The sequence below is a fragment of the Balearica regulorum genome, chromosome 3, assembly GCF_011004875.1.
Source record: "Balearica regulorum gibbericeps isolate bBalReg1 chromosome 3, bBalReg1.pri, whole genome shotgun sequence".
NCBI lineage: Eukaryota > Metazoa > Chordata > Aves > Gruiformes > Gruidae > Balearica > Balearica regulorum.
In genome coordinates, this window is record NC_046186.1 from 102,940,106 (window position 1) to 102,959,862 (window position 19,757).

A 19,757-nucleotide genomic window follows, 5' to 3' on the forward strand; every position below is an offset into this window, starting at 1 on the left:
GTAAGAAACCCTTGTACTCTTAGCTTGAATTACTGCAATTAAAGAGATCAAATTACAAAATACAAACTAAAATGTGCACTGCCACATAGCAAATAATTTGTTGCATGGGCATCCTTATTTCCTAAACTGTATAACCATCACTTAGAAGCATGTACATTTAATTCTGATGTCTAATTTTTGCGTAGTTTCACATGTGGCCCTTTTTTGACAGTTTTTTTTTTTTTAATGAATTAATAAAAAGATAATAGCAACTAGCAACATAAAGTTGCTTTATATATTAATATTGTATAAGGCTGATGTGATGTGTGCTTTGAAATGAGCTTGGGATTTTTTTTTTTTTAAATGATTGCAAATCATGTGTTTTAATTGCCACATCAAGAGAAATAGTCTTGAGAATATGCCTTAAATGGTTAGGCTAAACAGGAATTACATTTTGGAAGCTTACTTTAAAAACAACAGAGGCATCTAGTGGAAGTGTTTGAGGACTGCAGCTGCCAGAAAATGCATCGATGCACAGCTCATTTTCTCATTGCTTCTTCCCGGGTTGAATTTCACGAATCGAATGACAAATGCCAACAGTGTTTATGTTTTATTTAAGAAGAGGTGAATCTTAAGTTTAATGGTATGTAGGCACTGTGAGGCAAATGTGATTTAGGAGTCTAAGACATATTTTTCCAAAGTGATCTAAGCAAGTTGGGCCACGGAAGCCTGTATACGTACAGCGCTTACAGTGCCATTTCTTTAAGACATGTGGACAGCTGCAGTACAATTTATAGTCCTTGACTACAGAAGCTATTAGATTCCTTATAAAACATGACTGAATTAGGCATGCAGAAAAGTGATCTTTCAGTCAGCTGCCTGAACGAGCAGCCACTCAAAACGGCCCATAGGCCAACACTGAGGATAGATGCAAGTCTTCTACACGGAACCTTTCCACAGTGATAGGTTGAAGGGTAAGGTTTCCAAGCAAGATCCATAGACTCAAACTCTCTCTGACGCAAGTTTTTCTTTTATAAGCTGACCGGTTGAAGTAGGGAGTGTCAGTCTTCCTTCCAAATACAAGAAAAGAAATATCCCTTCCCACTCTCTTATCCAATACCTTCATAGTTAGAAGACTCCCCTAGGACATAGGAGAGGAAATTCAATTTCCTTCTCTGCCTGATAGCACACCGGAACATTTTTTATTTCCTGTTATATGCTATAGGGAAGGAGAAGACAACGCAGCAGAAATCCAAGAGCAGCTCTTCTTAAACCCAAGAAGAAATCCAAACTACAGCCAGATCACAAAGCATACCGAAAACATGAAGGTCCATGGCTTGCTGACACATTCATCTGCTTTTTGATTTTCCTTTCCCCTTAGGCTGTAGGGCAAAACACCATAAAAGCGTCTGTACTAACTTACTCAGAACACACTACAGAAGCGTTCATAGGCTCCCTGACTGAGCTTAATACAGTATGCTGGTTAGCAATTAGCCCATGTCGCCTAACGTGGCTGTGTATTTCCCTGCAATAGTGACAGGGCCTTGGGACAGGGAAGTCATTTCTCCAAAACACTGCACCGCCTGGCAAAGGTATCATCTCCACAGCTTTGGTCAGTTGGGTTCTATGATATGTCTAGAGGAATACAAACTCGATTTTCCAAGGTATGCAGGTGAGTTAAATGGCCAGGTAACTTCAAGCAGTTTATTCCCTGACTAGTGATGTAACTCTCATGGCACTTTCAAAATATAATTTTTGAGCATGCTTCAACTCTTGTGGAAAAATATTAGGTTTAAATAAGGCGTGGATCTTCCCAGCGGGTTTTCAATCTCCAGGCAACTTTCACTTAAATTAAAATATTGGGCTCACTTTTGCTTATTCCTCTCCTTGTTTGAGTGTAGGAATTAATCATAAAGCCCACCCTCACAACTTTAAACCACTATTTTATTACTTCCTCTGCTAACCACACTGTCATTTATTTCCTCCTCAATTTTCCTTCACTTTGCTATGATAGCTTTCTTCCTCAAATTGCACTGCAGGCTTGGATTTGTCATGTCTACTATTTTTTCCTTTCATCGGTACAGAATTTGATTAACGAGGGTGGGCTGCAACCCAGGCTTTAAACTCCACGGTGCCACCACTGCCTTCTCCTTGAGTTTTCACGGAATTTTCTGTTCCTGTGTCTCTCCTGCACAGCACTGCCGTTTACCGGAGCCGTGAACTCCCCAACCAGGGGTCCCTGCGGGCGGAGGGAGACGCAAGGCCCGGGGGGCGGGCTCGCTAGCGGTGGCTTTATTTTACGCTGGGGTCGCTGGCGCCTGAAGGCGGCGTAGGCGGCTCCCCCCTTCCTTCAAAAAAATACAAAAGACAAGAATTCCGCCGTCTTGGCTCTTCTCCTCCAGGCGTGAGGCCGCACCCGCGGCGGGCGGGCTCCCGGTGGCGGCCTCCCCGCACAGGCCAGGCCGCAGCGGGCCAGGCCAGCGCCCGCGGCGGCGACACTGCCCGTGACAGCCGCCCCGCCCGGCTCACCTGCCCGGCCCAGCTCCGCCCCGCCGCCTGGCAGGAGGGGCCCCGCCTCGGGGGCCGCCGAGCGCACCCGGCCCCTTCCGGGCGCGTCCCTTCCCCCCAGGGGCGTTGACCTGCTCTCCCCCCCGCCCCGGTCCGCCGCGGGGAGGGAGGTTCCCGCCTCTTGGTAGCCGGCTCCATTCCGCGAACGGTTCGAGGCGTTTTGGCCCGCGCCGGCCCCCCTCCTCCAGGTGCTGTCGCGTTGCCATGGCATTTTCTGCTCGGGCAGGGGAGGCTGCGTGGCCTGGCCGGGCCTGAGCGGCGGGGAGCCCGCGGGGCTGCGGCCTGGCCGGACGCTGACCGTGCCCCGGCCGCCGGCGGCCGCAGAGGGCTGTGCGGGCCCGCTGGCTAATCCCCCGCCTCCTCCTTCCCCGCCGCCGCCGCCTTCGCCTTGCTCCGCCGCTGCTTCCCTCGACCCCGAGGTTCCGGCGGCGGCGGGAGGCGGCGGACGCCGGCTAGAGCAGGCGGCGGGGAAGATGGCGGGGAACGGCGGAGGCTTCGCTGGCGCCGGGAGCGGGGAGATCATCCAGCTCAACGTGGGCGGCACCAGGTGAGCGAGGGTGCGGGGGTAGTGGGCAGGCGGGGGGGCCGCAGGCCCTGCCGGCGGGTGGTGGTCAGAGCATACCGGAGGGTATCGGAGCGAGGGGGAGCGCCGAGGGGGGCCGCGGGGAGCCGCGCTCCGTGCAGCCGGCCCTTGCCGAGCGTCTGCCCGAAGGGAGGTGCTGCCCGGCCGTGCCGGCTGGTAGGCTGGTCCGGCAGCCGCTCCGTCCCGGCGGGGCGGCGGTGCCAACTCGCCTGGGACTTGTCCACGGGGGCTCCGTAGTGTGGACGTGGTGCTGCACCCGTGGTGCCGCCTCCGGGAGGGCCTGAGCATGGTGCAGGAGTACCTGGAGGCAGGTCCTGCGTGGTGTCTGCTTGCAGTGGCTGGGGTTTCCACACATGTACTCCAGTAATGCGTCTTACGGACTCTGACTGTACTGCTTCTTCAGGAGTAGAGGACAGAGAGCTTTGCTTTGCCATGACATCCATAGGTTTCTACTGATCAGTCTAACAGCCTCAGAGACTAAGGTGTGAAAAAGGTTGATAGGATGGTGCTGGTATCAGCCAGAATAAAGAATTGTGTTGTATTTGAATGTACACTGGAAGTGTGGAATATGGCATATGTAGACATTTTGGCAGGCTGGCTGAGAGATTCTGACCACAGCTGTCCCACAATTCTCTGTGTGATAAATAGTGCAAATGTTCCTGTCAAAGTGCTCAGGCATGAAATCATTCAGATTACCGTAGCTAGTGGAAACTGAAGTAATGTGTCTTCCTGAGTCTGCGCGTAGTGTGAGCCAGCTATAAGTAGAAGGAACTGCTGCTACTACTTTAAGAATTGTCTTGTATTACCCAGAAGGTGAACTTGTTCTTATAACTAAATTGTATGTTGCAGCCTTCCTCAAAGGAGGGTGTCATAAAATTGATGCAGAATCCCTTTGTTATAAGAAGACATTAAGAACCTGGTTCAGTCTAGAGAAGCTGCTTGTAATTTGCGTAGGCAAAACTTGCTATAATGATGCTTTCAGGATAACTTTGGTGTTGGCTTGGATCAGTTTTCATGCTACCCTGAATAAGGTTCTTCAGTGAATTCTGCCTCTGAAATTATAGGCCATTTCATCTCTTAGGTTTTTATTACAGGTGGAATCACAAAGGTGCTTCAATCTCATAATTTTAAATAGATCTTACTTATTAAATGCCTCTGCAGAGAATTATGTGCAGGGAAGAAATACACATCCTCAGAGGGTTTGCCTACACAGAGAAGTAAGAAGAATAAGGCAAACTAACAATTGTATGTATTCTATTTGTAGTTGAAGGTCTAGATTCTAGTCAAAAGATACCATTTGGATGTAATAGGAAATGTGTGCATGGACTTTTCCCTTTTAATAGGGAGACAATGTGTAATAGTACCTCTGTGTAAGAGGTTTTGGTCTTTTGCAAGCTCAACTTCCCTTGTAGTGCCCATATTCTTTAAAAAGTATATCTGAGACAGGTTTGTCAGCTTGCAAAGGCAAGTGATTCAAAGCTGACAGTGGAGTGGATGAACTGGACAGCAAGTGGGGGAGCGTGGGATACTATGCACGTTTCCTCCTCTTCATTCGTTCCTGGCACTATTACTAGAAACTTGAAACTCTTAGTTTTGTTTGTAGAGTTATATGAGAAGAGGAAATTAGCGCTCTCCTCTGTATCTGACAGCAGTTACACTTTGGAGCATCCAGTACAGAGACCCTAGCTTTCCATGTTCTGATATGAGGTGCCCACTGCTCCCTGGGACTGCCAGAGCTTCTCTGTTGTGTGTGGTTGCTCCAACAGTTCCTTGTCTCAGCTTTTGTGGATTCATTTGCTTGGAGCTCGAGCCTCTTGCAAGTTAACATTCACAGAAATTACTGTAACACATCTAGTGAATTCTCTTGACCCTTTATCTGCCTGTGGTTATAAGATAACTACAAGCATAATAGATTATGAAAATGGTTGGTTTATAACTGACACTTAAGTGAGCCTGTTTCCAGTTGCCTATATATTCTTATAAATAACTTTAGGCTGCCACTTGCTTAAGAATATTTGAGGATATCGCACTCGGTTTGCCTAATTTTCCTTGTATGATGTCTATCTGACCACTGCGTGTTAGCTGCATGGAGCTGTTGACGCACTTACGTATGTAAATGTTCCTAGTTAAGCTTCTTCCTGCATACTGGAAAGGAGGACTCTGTCTCCTTGTTTACATAGATTAATGTATATCTATTAAAAGTCCTAAAGTGTATGTTAGCGTGAGGTATTGCGTACTAAACTGGTACCATAGTGTTAAATCACAGACAAGAAAATCCTTGTGCTATCTAAACCCATTGATAAAATTGCAAGAAAATGAACGTGGAAATCAGTTGATGGCTCTCTTTCTTGTCCTCCTTATTGTGTGTCTTGTTCTTCCGAGCATCTTCTAGTCCCAAATGTTTTGCTACTAAGCTCTTTAACTGACTTAGGAAATGCTAGAGTGGAACCCCGCTGGTCAAAACACCAGCAAAACTTCAGTCTTGACACCTCTGAATGTCACTCATGTGCCTAAATGCAAACATGCCTCCAGATCAGAAATTGTGCTATGGTGTATTGAGAGGATACTACCATTGAGTCCTTAAACATCAAACACCTGTTCAAAGATCCTGAATGTCTTCATGGTCTCATCAGACTTCTTTATTGCTTCAGAATTAATTTAGCATTTATCATTCAGTGTTGTAGAAAATGCCAGTTAGCTGTGGTTCTAGTACTTTTTCCATCTCTTTCTACCTTTTTCCATCTCTTTCTACCTTTTTCCATCTCTTTCTACCTTTTTCCATCTCTTTCTACCTATACACGCCTTCCTGGGAAACCATAAATCCTCTGGGTGTTTTTTTGTTGTTGTTGGGTGGGGTTTTTTCCTCCTTTTTTCCTAAAACCACAAAAATAACTGAAAATTAAGCTTGTGAAGACCTGTAAAAGGACTAACTGGTGATGCTGCATCTATCCCCGTAGTTAAAAGAAGTGTCTAGATTAATCTGATCAAATTAATGTAACTCATTGTTTTCTACTGTGCACATATTATAGTATAGTTAAATGAATCGTCCCATACTCTTAAAGTAGGGAAGGGTAGTGATCTGTATTACTGATGATAAAAGCTGTGCAAAACTGCAAATAAACTTAGAAGTCACTTTCCATTTAAATAGGAAATTGCTTTGTTTCTCTTTAATAATTTTTTTAATAAAAGACTTTGTGCATGTTTGTGCATAGAATGCTGATACTGTAGATTTTCTCTTAAGAACAGATTTGTCATTGTTATGCTTGTAGTGAGCAGCTACACAATCCACATTTTGTGCAGGATGGTAGTTCTATATAGCCTTTGTGCTCCTGCCTCTTAGGGGATATAAAGTAATGCTTTTTGTTTACATGTTTTTTTCTCCGAAATTGGAAAATATAAGCAGTAGAAACTAGATATATTATGATTAAGTACTTTTATTGCAAAAATATTTTGTAATGTATTCCTGTATTAAATGGAAAGTTGTAATTTTACTTTTGCATTTCCTTTTTTGATTCCCATTAATGAAGAGGTCACCAAAGGTTTGTTAGTAATGGTACTAATAAGAGGATATGTACAGTCAGAGAGTTGATACGGAGCATGAACTCATTGTTCAAGCTGCCAGTCCAGTTTTCTTCCTTCATGTTTAATCAAAACAAGAACAAGTATGGAAGAGTTCATAGTTATTATGTAAAATACAGTCTGGCAGCATAAGTACTACTGTAATTTGTATTATTTCATAATATGATTCAGGGTAAACACTTTCTTAGCTGATTCTAAACTTCTAACTTTGGTTTCGTAGGTTCAGCACTTCGAGACAAACACTGATGTGGATACCAGACTCCTTTTTTTCCAGGTATGCGTAATAGGTCATGACATTAAACAAAGACAAATTAACAGCCATTAAAAAAATTAAGTTCTTAATGACATAAATAATGTCTTTATTCCTTAATGCTTTTTCCCTATCTCAAGCAATGGGACAGATTAATTTGAAATAAGTTGTTATCCAGAAGGCATCTTCTATCTTGAATGATGCTATGGCAGCTTATATGTGCTGAAGAGTTGTCACTTTTTAGATGGAGTGTTGTGGAAATAAAGCTCCAAGTCTGCAGGAAAGGGAGATGCCGCTGACTTTATTACAAGGTAGCACTGTCTTTAATGTTTTTTGCATTATTGCTGTACCTTGAATTTAGTCAAAGTTTTGAGGTTTTTAGTTTGTGGTACAGGAGCTGTTGGGTTATTGAACATCCTTCTGCTGTTATTACTTCTGTAGGTTTTGCTGCCTACTGTTTGTACCCTAGTAATTTTTGGCTGTAGTTGCTGTACCTCTACCATCCCAGTTAGTCCCAAACACATAAAAGAAAACATAAAGGCTTGCAGTTTTGCTTCCTTACATTTAATTTTTGTACTCTAGACTTCTTTCCTAATAAAAGCCTGGCAGCTGACGTGGACAGGCAGCACTACCTGCTCTTGTTTTACTGAAATGTTCAGATAAATGGAGTGCCAGGGAAATGTCACCTTCTTTGAGGCATGGAATGAAGGACACAAGGAGGAAGTCCTTTGCTATTCCCCAGTCTCTCAACACTAATCTAAGGAGGTTGTTTTGAAAGTCATCCAGTACTGGAAAATCTCAGAGGTATTTGTCATCCAGACTCGGATGGAATCTTGAAATAAAACTGTTGACATTAGTTTGCTTCATATCTGTAAAAACAAGGTTTTGGTGTTGCGTTTTCTACTGATCTGGAGCAAAAGTACTTTGATCTGATGGGAGAGAAACTTTGAAGTAAAATTGTGTAAAAACTCATCTACCCTGTTGTTGCCCAGTAAGTCCTTGCAGAATGGATTGTTTACTCTTTTTACTTCAGCAGCTTTTACTGATTTACTAGATGGTAACAGAGTATGCAGCCCTCTGGGTGCTTGGGAAAACTTTTCCATCCTTTCAGGCTAGGCCTTGTGTCGGTTTTCTTTGGGAATCTGAAGGTCCTTATGATGCAGCTCTTAGCCTTTTCTTCAGTGTGCATGCTCTGCTCCTTTGTTTAAGAGAGATACTTCACCCTTACCAGAATTCTGCCTTACCTAGGCAGTTTTCTTTGCTCAGCTAAACAGTTTTACCAAAAAGCAATCTACAGTACACAAATAGAGCCAACTGACTGAGAGCGTTGCTATCTTGTATTTGTGTTAGTACATTTCTAGAGGGGGCATCTAATGAAGATTTTCTGTGTTTCAGTTTGCTGAGTGGAAGAATTTCAACGCTAAAGGATGAAACTGGTGCTGTGAGTAATAAATCTACTGATAAATCATTAATTTAATGTTATGCTTTCAGTTAGGTTCTCTCCTAAAAGAATATTCACTGTGGGTGTTGATAGGAGTTACGCTGCCCACATCAGCTATGCTGAAAAGCAAGGAAAATAAATGGCTACATGAATAAAAAACATTAACATTCTGGGCTTTTAAAAATTTGTTTTGGCTTTTGTCAGTATTTTCTTTGTCACCATTGTATTAGATAACCCCTAATAGTAGTGTTGCAGAAGCTTACGTTTAAAATGCTGACATCATCATCTTTGCTTCACAAACCATAAGGAGTAATGATCAATTGGACTTCACCTTTTGTTCATGGTTTGTCACTTACTTCAATAGGAGGAAAATAAGGGACTTTAAAATAATTTTAAAATGCCATTATGTGTTTTCCTTTTGTTAGATTCGACACAAAATACACTATCCTCTTTCTTATAATCTCAAAGCCTAGTTGCAATACTGTTCATGCTATTGAGTGGGAGAATGACTGGGAGTATTTCATTTAGTTATGTTTAGTGACATTTCAAAGATTTTAAGACAGAATAAAGGTCTCACAGATGCAGCTACTTGAATGTCATGGCACCAGTCTGGTCTCCACAAAGTTTCATGAAAATTGGTGACATCTGTGGATTTCTTGGTTCTTATGTTCATTCCAAGATAAATGAGACTGGAACAACATGCGTATTTTTGTGCTAGTTCTGCATTGTACAGACAAGGCAGAGACAGAAACCGTACTTTTTCTTTTTTTAAAACAGAAGGAACTGCTAATTGCTGTATTGCATAGGGAGAGGTAATTTTCATTAGATAGTGTTGCATATGTAGTTGAGTAATCCTTGCATGGAAATGTACCTTTTGTTGGCAAATATATATAGCAAAATGGCCATTTCAGTCTGTGTATATGATATTCTTAATTGGGAAACTATAGTTACAGCAATGTTGTTGAGTGATAGTAAGGCACACAAGTACTTTGCTAAAAGTGTAGAGGTAGTTGTAATGGTAATTGACTTCACTGAAAAAAAGTCTAAACTTATCTTGATCTTACTACATTTACTGCATTCTGAACACATGATAGAAAGTGAGAAAACCTGTTGACCTTTGTGGAGACTCTAGAACTTAAAGAACATGTTTATTAAGTGCCATCTGTTTGCAGCAGTGTATGTGCCTTAAGAATGTTGAATCAGTGAATGGTAGAAGAATGATGAGAACAAAGGGGTGGTCCAAAAACTTTGGATTACATTTGTCTGCTGATTGCCTTATCTTCAACTCTTCTCTCCCATGCTCAGCGTAAAAAAGCATTTTAGTTGACGGTTGCTCCATAATAATGCTAAAAGTACAGCAATTTTTCTTTGCAGATATTTATTGATAGAGATCCAGCAGCTTTTGCACCTATTTTAAATTTTCTTCGCACAAAGGAGTTAGACTTACGGTAAGAAGTTCTAATTATATCACATGAAAATTAATTTGATTGGATGCTTTAGAAAACTCTTCAAATGAAGATAGTTCAGTTTTACTCAGTTAGTTGGATGCCTAGCATATGACTCAGCTCCCTGGTAGATTTGGGGCCATGTCTAGAGTGTATGTATGGTGTGGTGGAGGCAGAAATGATAGCAATATATTTTGTTAGTGGATTCTTATTTAAACTACTTCTGGCAATGTATTTCTTTATTGTTTCTGTATCCTTGTTTTAATGAAAGATAATTAATATTAAGATCACTTTGAAATCTCAAACATCAACATGTTGAATGCATTTGGTGGTAATTCTGCAAACAGGTAGTTTACGTTCACATTGTGTAATATATAGTTATATGCAAGTAGTCAAGGTATTGACTCGCTCTTTTTTTTTTGGTCTGATTTTTTTTTGTTTTTTTCTTTCTCTAGGGGAGTGAGTATTAATGTTCTCAGGCATGAAGCTGAATTCTATGGAATCACTCCTTTAGGTAATTTCTTTTTTCTTTTTTTTAAATATGAGGTCATCTCACATTTATTACTGTAGTAATGACCCACTTACAAGTCTTGGACAGTTGTGGTCCTGAAGATTTTCAAACTTACGGATTCAGAAGGTTATTTGAAATAATTTCCTGGGAAGTGAAAGCTATGGTCATATCTGGTTTTCCTCCTTAGTGAGAAGATTGCTACTATGTGAAGAACTGGAACGTTCATCTTGTGGCAGCGTCCTTTTTCATGGCTACCTGCCTCCTCCAGGTATTTTCGTATTCATGGTCTGATGTTGCTTGTAGTTACTATTGCTTTATTTTTTGGGGCAATTGGCAGAGGTAGTTACTCTAGCTGTCAGACTGTCCAGAGAAGGCTTTCTTATGGAAAGATTAAGATGAAGGATGGAATTGAACATAATTCTGATTAAAAAACAAGGCTTTGATCTGTATACTGTATGAAATGGCGTATTTAGAGTACGAGGCGGCAGGGGTGGCATGTTAAGACTAAGCAGGCTGTGTTTGGTAGTAGACTAGAGTAGAGGGTCTTCAAGTACATTTCAGTTAAATGTTACCAGCATGGAATGCCTCCTTCTTTCTGAAGGAGAGTTACTTTAGGTCCCCTGTGTCTAGATGACAAATCAGCACAAATGACCTTTCCTTAACAATATGAATACTTGTTAGATTTTTTTATTTCTCTGTAGAGATGAGCACAGTTCATATGTTAACATGAAGTCTAGGGGATATCTAGCTAATTGTTGACAAGTTTTCTGAAGATAATTCCCTAAATTGTGTATGTCAATGTAGAGAGCAAAAGCATTTTCTGTTTGTGCCACGATATTGCCTAATTCTTACAGCAGATGAATTTGTAGATCAGCATGCACAAGTATTGATCATAGAATCATAATCCTGTATTTTGAAAGTGAATCGATATCTGTTATATAGCTAAAGTTTATGGACCGGGACAAAACATCTCTTTTCTTTTATAGGCATTCCCAACCGTAAAATAAATAATACTGCTGGGCCACCGGCTGATGTTAGAACTGGTCAAAACTGCTCCGAGAGTGAGATTCATGGAGGTGGTGTCCAACCTACACTTGCTGGTACTGGGGAAGGTACAGTCAAGCTAGGTGAGGAATGTCAGTTTTAAAGCCTAAACAAATTGCAAAGATGATTGTCACTGGGAAATAAAAACTGAGTGACTATTTCTGGTTTCAGTCTGTTATGTTTGCCTGATCTTAAATTGCTGCTCCTACTTAAACACTACTCCCTATACAATATTTCAGGCTCTCTGCTGCATAATCAAGATAGGAGGCTGAGAGAAAAGCAAATCGACGTTCTTCATGCAATTGTAGTATGGCCCCTTAGACAGGACCTCCTTCCTGCTCTTGCACCTCTTTCTTGCTCCTGGTGCCTCTCTTGCCCTGCAAGAGTTGAGTTTTTAGAGTAAAAGTAGTCTTCAGTCATTTTACTATATATTTTACACAGAAAGTACTCTATATAAAAACTGTAAATAAGATAGGCTTGAATTCTGTCATTTTCCAGCTTTTAACTTTGCAAGCAAAATGATGCTGTTAGACGTGTCATATTTCTGCTGTAATCATGTAGATTGTAGCAGTGTTAGGAAAATCTAGAGTATGTTAAAAGGTGAATCTATATCCAGGTAATACAATAATAATCCTTGGATAAGAATTGCTGATTCTTCTTTGTGAGTTGTTGCAGGTTTGGAAGAGGGAAGTCTTGGGGAGAGTAAAAGATGCAGTCTTTAGGCATTGGTTCTTTAGCATATCAAGGCTGAGAGCTGGCTTGGGGAAGTACCATAACCACTGATTTCCAGTGCCAGCCAACACTTCTGCCATACCTAGTTTAGTTATAGATCAGAAACAGGCATGCTTCCACTAGATAATAAATGGAAGAGCTATATGTATTCTGAGATACTGGAAATTTCAGCTCAACAGTCTGGAACAAGAATACAGGGTTGCACCAGCTATTTGGAAAGAGATTTTACAAAAGAAAATAATTGATAACAATCCTCATTTTTTTTTACTAATTTGGCAGGCTTTAACACTGAGGCATGTACTTGCCTCTTTCTCCTTATGAACACTTTGCATTGTAGTGACTGAGATGAAATGTCTTTCTTCCATGTAAGAACTGTAATAGTTGTAAGGATTGTGGAGAGTAATTTTGCTAACTAGAATCTAGCTGGAAATGTTTCTTGAGAAACTTCATTATCAAAGTTTCTGTTGCATATCCTAGCAGAGAGCTCTATCCTGTTCTAGATGTCTCTGCTCATCTTCTAATACCCATCACCTGACTGACCTTTAGCTTTTTTGTTGTTTTTAGGATTTCCTGTGGACCCACGGAAAGTTCTGATAGTAGCTGGCCACCACAACTGGATAGTAGCTGCCTATGCCCATTTTGCTGTTTGCTACAGGTATGAATATAGTTGCCTGGCACGTTACAGGAATCTAAAAAAAAAAAAAAAAAAAACCCGACAATTTGTTATGAGCAAAAAGGTTGCTTTATTCTGAAATGACAGCGGATCACATGCATTCAGTCTGCTCCTATAAATATGAATTACCACTTCTGCTCGTGCAAATAAACTGCTTGATAGGAGTTTAATTTTGCTGCTTTGTCAATTCTTGATGCCGTTGCAAAAGTAATTTAACTGCTTCAAAAGCCTGTCTTTAAAGCCGGCTTCTAAAAGAAAGATTCACTTAAAAAGTTCTTCCTACTATATGGGTTTGAAGACAATCTGTGAAGTTAGAGTATCAAAGAACTTGAAACAGTTAATGGATTTTTGCTATGTAAGTGATGTACCTTGTCTTAAACCTCAGGGGTTTTTTTGGCTTAGCGTAACTGTTAAGCACTTGCTACTTCACCTGTATGGCAGAAAAATGTCTTTAAATGTCTTGTAAACAAACTGGTCATTTTTTTAAGATCAGGTGAAGATAAGTAACACCTTCATATTACAGAAGCTGATTTTAGTTTACATCTGGTAGTCTTGATTTAATTGGTAGCTGTCTTTTCAATGAAAAGTAATGTTTTAACAAGAGCTGTTGCCAAAACCAAACACTGCTGTCATAATGTGGTTCAGAAACAAGGGAGAATAGAGCGTAATGTGAATAGCTTCTTTCTTTGCTGCCAACCTGAAGCCATAGTTTACTGTCTGCCTTTTTCACTGTATAAAATACTAATTTACTTGCTTAAACTTGGTAACTTAAATCACATCTAACTTGTCTCTTGTATTCACCACTGCAATTTGTTTTGCTTTATTCTAAACGTGGCTTCTCTTGCTCTACTTAATGTTCTTGTTTTCAATTATGCTTAATATGGTCTGACTGGAGAAAGAGGCAATGATTTGCAGTTGTCTTTGTGCTATTTGTCTCCTCCTTAGGATTTTATCTCTGTTTTCCTTGGATGCTATCTCACTTAAGTGAAAAATTCTGCCTCTTTCCTACTGGGTCATCTGCTTTAATGAGACTTGTTACCATTGAACTTAAGTCATTAGTGATACTTTTGATGAAGCATGTCAGACTTGAATGATTGCTGAAAGAGGGCACAGGTCAATATCCCAATTTAAAGTGCTGCTTTTCTTCATAGTGACTCAAGGTAGCAGTCTTGTCTTGATTTGAATATTTTTTTTTTCTTCTGGACCGTGCAGGAGCTCTAGGAATACAATGGTGGAATTTTACCTCCTCCATTGTGCTCTTATACAACTTTGGTAACAGTTTCTTCCCCTCTCTGCTGCATCTTAGTACTTGTCTGTTTTTTTTATTGCTTGACAAGAGAATTTGCCCAGACTTTTTTGAATATCTAGCATTTGAGGAGACAGCATATACTTAAAACTACTTCCCTCTACCCACAAATATTAATATACTTTTCTTATACTACTGTGCTGCAGACAAGTGATGTGATTTTTAAGATTCTTGTCAGGATTATATTAATGTAAAGGCAATGTCTGAATTTTAGCCAGAATCACTTCTCAAAGTAAGTGGTCATTTGTAGTGGACTGGACAATGAATCCCATGCAGTAGGAAATGAAATATATTCAGGTGCTTAGTTTTGTGACTTTCTTTTACACTGCTTATAACAGATATTATTTAAATACTTAAGGTAATTATTTCAGTAAAAAGCTACAGCAAAGCACAGCGCATCCTAAAGATAGTATTATTTTTTTCCCTTTGAAGTATGGCAGAAGTCTTCAAAACTTGATAATAAAGCTTGTGAGAATGTCTTGGTTGCATTTAAAGGCTTACGGATATTGCAGTCCTGCTCTTAAGTCACTTCACTACAATTTCTTCTGCATGCTGTATGGATAGAGCACAGTGAGCTGTGGTGCTTCATCTCCAGGCAGGATGCAATACTGAAGCGAAGAATGGCAAAAAATACTATAGATAAGTTTCTGCTTTCCATGTTAACATTTATATAATTTAACTGCTTGGATTTACTGTGCTCTATCTCAGTTGCAAAGTATCTAAATTATTGCCTAAAATTAAATCGGGTAATTTGTGCTTTTTTGGCATCGCGTAAGTCTTTAAAATTGCACAGGCAAATGATTCTCTAAAAATAAAGCTTATAGTCAATTCAGTAGAGTCTGTTTACAGTATATCATAAACAGAAAATGCGACTAGACAGCACAGCTTTATGCTAGAGCATGATTGGGTCTTACATGATATGTAAGGCACCTTGCCTCTACAAATTAATAGAGATTTCTTCTAAGGTCTTACGCTGAACCTCATTCTCTACCATTTGGGTAGCCCAGGCTTTTGGCTGGATTGTCCATGTTGGTTCAGGCTTAGACTGACATGTCTGTTTCTCAGTCTCTAACCTCTGCTCCCTGTTCCCTCATTTGCTCTTCCAGAATTAAAGAATCATCTGGGTGGCAGCAAGTGTTCACGAGTCCCTATCTGGACTGGACAATTGAACGAGTGGCTCTCAACGCTAAGGTGGTTGGAGGACCTCATGGAGACAAGGATAAGATGGTTGCAGTTGCCTCGGAGAGTAGCATAATCTTGTGGAGCATTCAAGATGGTGGTAGTGGCAGTGAAATTGGTAACTATAATGGCTTATTTGTTTTTTGTGTGTTTATGTGTTTAACCACGAAGTCATCTGTGACTTTATTTTGAGGTAAGTACGACCAGCAGTGTTCGCTAATCAGTTTAACAAAGTGACAAAACAAGCTATAGTAAGTAAAGTATTGGAGCATGTTAACTTACTTCCCTGTCATGCTAGAGGACTCCTTTCTCAAAAACAAAAAGATGAATAATAAAAAAGTAGTCTGTTTACTGACCAGGTACTAACTAATACTTACTGTTCGGTTCAGCTTGAGTTTTTGTGTCAAGATGCAAATTAGAGGTAAACCTTTCTCTGGACTTGCATTTGAATCTAGGCTGTAGCACAAAGGAACTAAGTTTCTGAGATGGAAAGCTACAGACACTGAAAGACTCTGCTCTTTTCTTTCCTTTGTCTTATTAAGGCTGTATTTTTACATGGAGATGATGAAAAGGTTTCAGTTCTCTGTCAAATGTAGTTCATAAATGGAATGTGGAAGATTAAAATTTCTTCATTTTATAAGTTCAGTGCCTAGGTAGGGAAGAAGCACACCCTACTGCCCTAAGCATCTAAGAATTACTGCTTGTACACCTTGGCACTGAAGGACACACAATTAGGGAGGCTTTAAAAACAGAAAGAAGACATTTTCAGAAGTAAATAATCCTTGGTACTGATCTGATGGCTTGTCTGACTCACTATTGTTCAAATACAGGCAAGTTTGGGAGGCAGGGAAGGGAACGTTGCTAGGAACTTCCTCTAGCCTAATAATTCCTGGTGTTTGAATCACCACTATTATGCCGCTAATGTCTGTTTCCTCTGGCAGTGGCTACTGCTAACAAAGTATGACAGCAATCTCCTTACGTGGATACTTTTCTCTGAAACTTAATGCTGAGCTAATTTGTTATTAGATGTATCTCCATAGTTGAAGTCATGAGAATTAATGTGGTCATTAATTAAAGTCAAAATGACCAAGTTTTGATCCATTTGCCTTTAAAGGAAGAGCTTACTTGAAAGATGCTCAGGCAATTTCTAGCTATGTTAATGGCTGTTGCTTTTTTTCATGCTTGAATGAGTGGAAGCACCAAGTCACATCTGAAGATGGGGAAAAGCAAAGGTCTAGCATGAGATAATGCAGCTGTATATTGCTCTTTTACTTGTGACTCACAGAGTTCTTGTATGTAATCACGGTCAACAAAACAGGAAAGGAGATTCCATTGTATTTAAGAAAATAATAAATCTGAAAGGTGTATCAAACAGTTGAATGTGAAATATCCCTATTAAACAGGGTGTAAATACTGTATTTGAAAAGCCTTTTCTTCTGTTATGGTCCCCTTGACCAAATTTTAAAGGCAGGTAGGAGTTAGCATGACAGCTGTATTCCTGTAATAGGCATTGCTTTAAGCACTATGATATTACATTCCTCCTGCATTTTCTGGTTTGACTTAGCTGCTTGTGTTACCTTGGGATTTGCAATAAGATACGTGAAGCAACATCGCAGATTTTTGGAAATCAAGTGCAAAGAGAGGGAAAAACCATAGGTAGACTTTTACTTCAAATAAGAACTCTAAAATATGCCAATATCGTAAGGTTCTGACAACTCAGACTGTGACTGAACATGGCAACAAAACTGAAGGAAGCGCTTTTGCTAAACAGGCTGTACTGCATTGAAGTGACTTTGTGAAACAAAGGAAATGCCACTTAGGGCCCAGGGGAGTAGAGAGAAAGTGCCTACAGGATTGAATGTTTAGTCTGACTAACATTGAACAAAATGTACTGTTCCCCTTCTGGATAATAGGTCATGCTGCTTGGTTAAAAAACCTAAAATATGTGTGTGTTAAATAGTAATAACTTGACTATAGCTGTCTTGTTTCTTTGTAGTGGCAAATGCTTGCAGTCCTGCTTTGTGTTAGAGATACAGTACATTGCTATCATCTCCTGAAAGAAACTACTTGTTCCAAACAGTCATTGGAGCCTGTGACACCATCCTCAGAAAATTGTGTGGGCTGGCATCTTTGTGATAGAGCTCTCCCAGAGCGTGCTCTTCCCTTTCAATATTACTTACGTAAGACACTGCTGCTGGATTGCTGCTGTAAGCAGTATTTTACTGAGGGACCCTTAAGACAAGAGCCTGTCATTACGTATAGCATTGTCTCCCCTGCGGATGTGTCTCAAGATTGTTGAGCCTAAGCAGGACTGACACTACAAATTCCTCCAGACCATTCAAGCTGTCTTCCTTGATTTCCTTGAGCCTCATCCTTCTCTGGAGTAATCAATTCTAGTTGTTTCTGTGGATTTTTTATTATTGCCTTTTTCATGTGCCCTGTACTGCTGAATCTTATCTGCATCGAATGATTGTACTGTGCCCTGGAAAACAGTTTAGCATCCGAATTAAAACATACGTATATATTGAGCTTCCTGAGGTTCCTTCTTGGGGTGTAACAGAGGGCTGCTTCTTGGTTGGGAATGGCACTCTGTTTGAATTTGTTGAAAACAATGCTGGGAAATTTTCCATCTATTGGGTGCTCTTGTTTTGAAGACATCTGTCTGCTGCAGTTAAAATCTATTAGTGAGGAGTAACAAAAATATGTAGAGTGAGCAGTATGGAATAGGAAACTTGTGAGTGAAGCTTGAACTTGGTACTGTAATGTATCTCCAGTAGTAATGACTTTTTTACTTACCAGGCAGTAAAACACAGCCTGAAATTACTTAGAAACCCAGTTACTTACAGGGCCTGTTTGCTGGACTTTGTAGCTGGCAAACTTGGAAATGATCTCAGACCTTTTTAGTTTGGTGTAACTTTAAAATACAAGGTACAATAAAGAGTACAAAATGTAGTATGCTACCCAAGTTTGCAGTTCAATTAAAAATATTCATATTGGATCTATGATGGATGAGGAAGTTCTAAAGAGAGGACAGATTTTGTGGAAAAGCTCAGATGTCAAGGTCTACTATAACCATAGTCATCCTTGCCTGTCATGTTCTGCAGTGTTTTGATTTTTATTAAGTGAAATGTTCTTGATGCCACATTTGCTTTATGTGGAAGGTCAGCATTTGCTGGTAAGTCTTATTTCCCAGGTTTTGAATAGTATGTGATGCTTGTTGAAACTGGTTCCCTGTATAGTTTCAATTTTACTTATGGACTGTAACCAAACTTCAAGATCTGGACATGAAAAGAGAAAAAAAGAAATAGGCTTTTGCAGGCTGCTTATTTTTCTGGGTTCAAGTATTTCTGCTAAAAGAGAAATTTGAATATATTCAAGTAGTGTCACATTGGGGTTATTCAGTCTTTTCCCAAGAATGAGGATGAAGTCTTGTAGTCGTATTTAGTTTCTAAAATCTGTTTTCAGACTATGTCTATTTGTTTGGACTTTAAAAAAAAAAAAAAGAAAAAAGTGGTGAGAACTTTTAACACTTTAAAAGGTAATTGCAAACCAGTAGGAATAAATTTGTCTAGCAAAACCCATGAAATTACTGTTTCTTAAATGACACTTAATAGTCACAGATTAAAAAACCACACCACAGAACAAGAAAAAAATCCTACTTCCTGTAATAGAACTTTTATTTATTTTTAATGCCTTAGGACGTATAAAGCCAATTGACAACTTGATGGCTGTAGAAAAACAAGGAATGTGTATTTCACATGGGCTCTTCTTCCTTCTCTTGCCTCCTTTCTCCTTCTCAAGTAATGATTGCATCAGCAGAGATGACATCATGCTGCCATTTAATTTATTGGAACCCAATTTGCTGCTTGAATGGTACCTCACCTAGCACACTGCAAACCCAGTTTTGGCTTTTCTTTACTTGCTACTGTAATAAATGTGACGTGATAATAGCAGAGAGATTCCATTGTTACTGTTTTTTTTCTCTTTATTTTAGACGAGCTTCATAGACTCTTCATTTTTTGTAGGAGTGTTCAGTCTTGGAGTCCCTGTAGATGCTCTCTTCTTCATTGGCAACCAGTTGGTGGCTACAAGCCATACTGGGAAAGTGGGAGTGTGGAACGCTGTGACTCAGCATTGGCAGGTGTGTTCAATTCAATTTTCCGCATCACTTTTAGTAAGCTGGTATGTCTTTCTAGTAAAAAGAGAATAAAATAAGCTAAAAGCATGTGTGAAATGCCTGCCACAGGGTTTTCAGCCCTGGCTTGTGTTACGGAGTCTGCCACCTTGATATCTGAGTGTTGTGCTTGTGAGCAAAACGTTGAATTGTTTGGTGGTACTGCCGAGCGTGCTTTTAGGCTTCTAAATAAAAGGATGTCCTGTGATTTGGAGTAATAAATGTCAAGTGTGTGTATATTTAAACTTCCTTATGGATTTCTAACTTTGTAATCATAGGAAATTAAAAAAAAA

At 40.1% G+C, this 19,757-nt stretch overlaps 1 protein-coding gene across 1 annotated transcript in view; it reads left to right on the top strand.

Moving 5' to 3' along the window:
- Positions 1–2,415: 2,415 nt before the first annotated feature.
- KCTD3 (potassium channel tetramerization domain containing 3) overlaps positions 2,416–19,757 on the top strand; it is a 28,177-nt gene continuing 10,835 nt past the window's right edge. Inside the window, exons 1-10 of the mRNA XM_075749253.1 lie at positions 2,416–3,094; positions 6,930–6,983; positions 8,355–8,400; positions 9,775–9,848; positions 10,301–10,359; positions 10,544–10,624; positions 11,343–11,483; positions 12,697–12,787; positions 15,218–15,408; positions 19,316–19,431. Of these exons, the coding sequence (XP_075605368.1) occupies positions 3,021–3,094; positions 6,930–6,983; positions 8,355–8,400; positions 9,775–9,848; positions 10,301–10,359; positions 10,544–10,624; positions 11,343–11,483; positions 12,697–12,787; positions 15,218–15,408; positions 19,316–19,431 (927 nt within the window). The 5' untranslated portion in view covers positions 2,416–3,020. The remainder of the gene's footprint in view (positions 3,095–6,929; positions 6,984–8,354; positions 8,401–9,774; positions 9,849–10,300; positions 10,360–10,543; positions 10,625–11,342; positions 11,484–12,696; positions 12,788–15,217; positions 15,409–19,315; positions 19,432–19,757) is intronic.